This window comes from Phalaenopsis equestris, unplaced genomic scaffold, assembly GCF_001263595.1.
Source record: "Phalaenopsis equestris unplaced genomic scaffold, ASM126359v1 Scaffold203301, whole genome shotgun sequence".
Lineage (NCBI taxonomy): Eukaryota > Viridiplantae > Streptophyta > Magnoliopsida > Asparagales > Orchidaceae > Phalaenopsis > Phalaenopsis equestris.
In genome coordinates this window covers 2,077-4,234 of record NW_018222936.1, presented here as the reverse complement: position 1 = coordinate 4,234, position 2,158 = coordinate 2,077, and the positions used below count along the sequence as shown (strand labels likewise).

The 2,158-nt window shown below is 30.0% G+C and overlaps 1 protein-coding gene across 1 annotated transcript in view; it reads left to right on the top strand.

Moving 5' to 3' along the window:
* Positions 1–1,290: 1,290 nt before the first annotated feature.
* The window catches only part of LOC110036166 (peroxidase 31-like), a gene marked incomplete at its 5' end in the record, with an annotated part of 1,175 nt that continues 307 nt past the window's right edge, over positions 1,291–2,158 (top strand). Inside the window, 2 exons of the mRNA XM_020740551.1 lie at positions 1,291–1,425; positions 1,794–1,851. Of these exons, the coding sequence (XP_020596210.1) occupies positions 1,291–1,425; positions 1,794–1,851 (193 nt within the window). The remainder of the gene's footprint in view (positions 1,426–1,793; positions 1,852–2,158) is intronic.

The window sequence follows — 2,158 nt, the reverse complement described above, 5'->3', positions numbered from 1 at the left end:
TCTATAAACTAGTTATGCTAGAAATTTAGCATTTATTTTTTTGCTTACTTGTACAACATTATGCAATTCTATGGTGCTTATTTTGTTCATACATTTTGAACATTTATATTTAAATTTTGATATTTTTAGCTAAAACATTTTTGTGTATAAAATAAATGCATGAAGAATTCCATTTCACTTAAAAAAAATTAACATAAGTACCGCACAATTACTATTTATAAAACTTTTTTATATATATCAATACATGAAATGAAATATTTTATTTTTATATAAAATGATTTAATTTATCTTTTTATAGATCAATAGTGTTTGTATGATGTTAAAAATCCGTGTATTATGCATGTAAACAAGCAATTTTTAGGAGTTATATATATAAATACAAAAGATTTATATGACATATTTATAGATGTCGTTTCAAAAACTAATAATTGAATAAAATTTTTCTTGCGATGCAAAAGTTTTGTCTTTTTTACTGTTATAATGTAAATATGTATATAAATGCCCACTCAAATTTGGGTCATTTACATTCATACCACCTAATTGCGATGTATTTACATATCTAACACCTAAAATTCTCTTTTGCATTTATACCACCTAAATCATTCATTCTACTTTAAAATACCACCACTTTTACCTTAAAAAAAAAAAAGTAAAATACACTTTTTCGTGCATATGTAAGATTGTATGTATATAAAAATTGAATCTGGGTGTTAGATATGTAAATACAGAGGAATTCATTAAATCTTCCAAATTAATACAATAATAGTTTATGATTATTGTCATTACATGACACCTCCAAAGCATGGAAAATCACTGAAATTATCTAAAGCTTAAATTTTATATTAAAGTTTCTAAAATAATTTTATAATTCTAAAGTAAAATGATAGAGTTAAAATATTCACACGAAAGTTTTATTATATATATTTAATTTTCAGAACTTAGTTTAAAATGGATGCAATAAATGAATGTTTTTTTAAAATTGAAGTGATAGGAATTGAGTGGTATGTATGTAATAACATGTCCTTTCCACACCTATTACTGTTGTCACGCTTGCTACTACTGCAGCCACACCTAAAAGCTTTTTCTTGCACAGATTTGACAAGCAGCCCGGCAGGTGCTTGTAAGTAACAAATTGATTTGTTCATATTTATTTTAATATTTAATGTTTAAAATGATAATTAAGAATTGGTTTTTGTTATTTAGGCATATAAGCAGCTCCAAGAGAGGCAGTTGGCCTCCTAAACCCCGAGCACTGCCAGCAGTACTGACAGCCTGTCTACCACTACGCAGTTTAAATTCAAGCTGTGTACGCATGCGGCGGGGAAGAAGAAGGTTGAGATCTCTCTTGCTTATGTGGGTGGCACGATCTTGTCACACCTGAATATTGTGGAGCTTGTCAGAGAGGTCACAACTATAACTGAGGAGGTTCACCATATACGTGAATGCCAACAGAGAATTGAGTGGAGTATAACACGCCTGACAGAGATTATGGAAGATTGTTTGGGCTTATATTGATTGATGTAGTTGGGGAGGAGGAGTAGGAGGAGGAGGCTAAGAAGGATTTTTTTATTTATATTTAATTTCTTAAATGTTTGAACTTATATTGAGGGTGTAGTTGTAAACTTTTGATAATTTAGATTTGTGAGAGTATCTTCTTTTTCATTAAAGACATTTTTAATACATTTGATCTGTGGTATTGTCAGATATAATAATGATGTTGTAATATGAATTAAATATTGTGTGCAAGGTGTGGAAATGCAATTGATATTTTAAATTTTTTTTCTATATTTAAGTTTTGCGTCAAAAAATCTGACACATCGCTCATTGATATTACCCGCCGGAAATTCAATGGTAATTCGACGATATTTTTTATCGTCTGATATTTTCAAATGCAAAATTTGACGCATGTGAAGTCTGATACTGTGAAGACGCAAAAAAGCGGCGATAATTATTTGTGTGAAAATATTCCAACCTAAAATTAACGGAATTAAGATTAATAACCCCACAATTATCCAAAAAAAAAAAAAAATCCGACTAAACTCGGATACAGATGTGCTAATAATTCTTAGAAGTCATCTGATTTACGTATTCCATCAACGTCTCTTCTGACCGACCCACCCCACCACCGGTATCGGTGTTCTCCGCCTCTTCTTCCCCG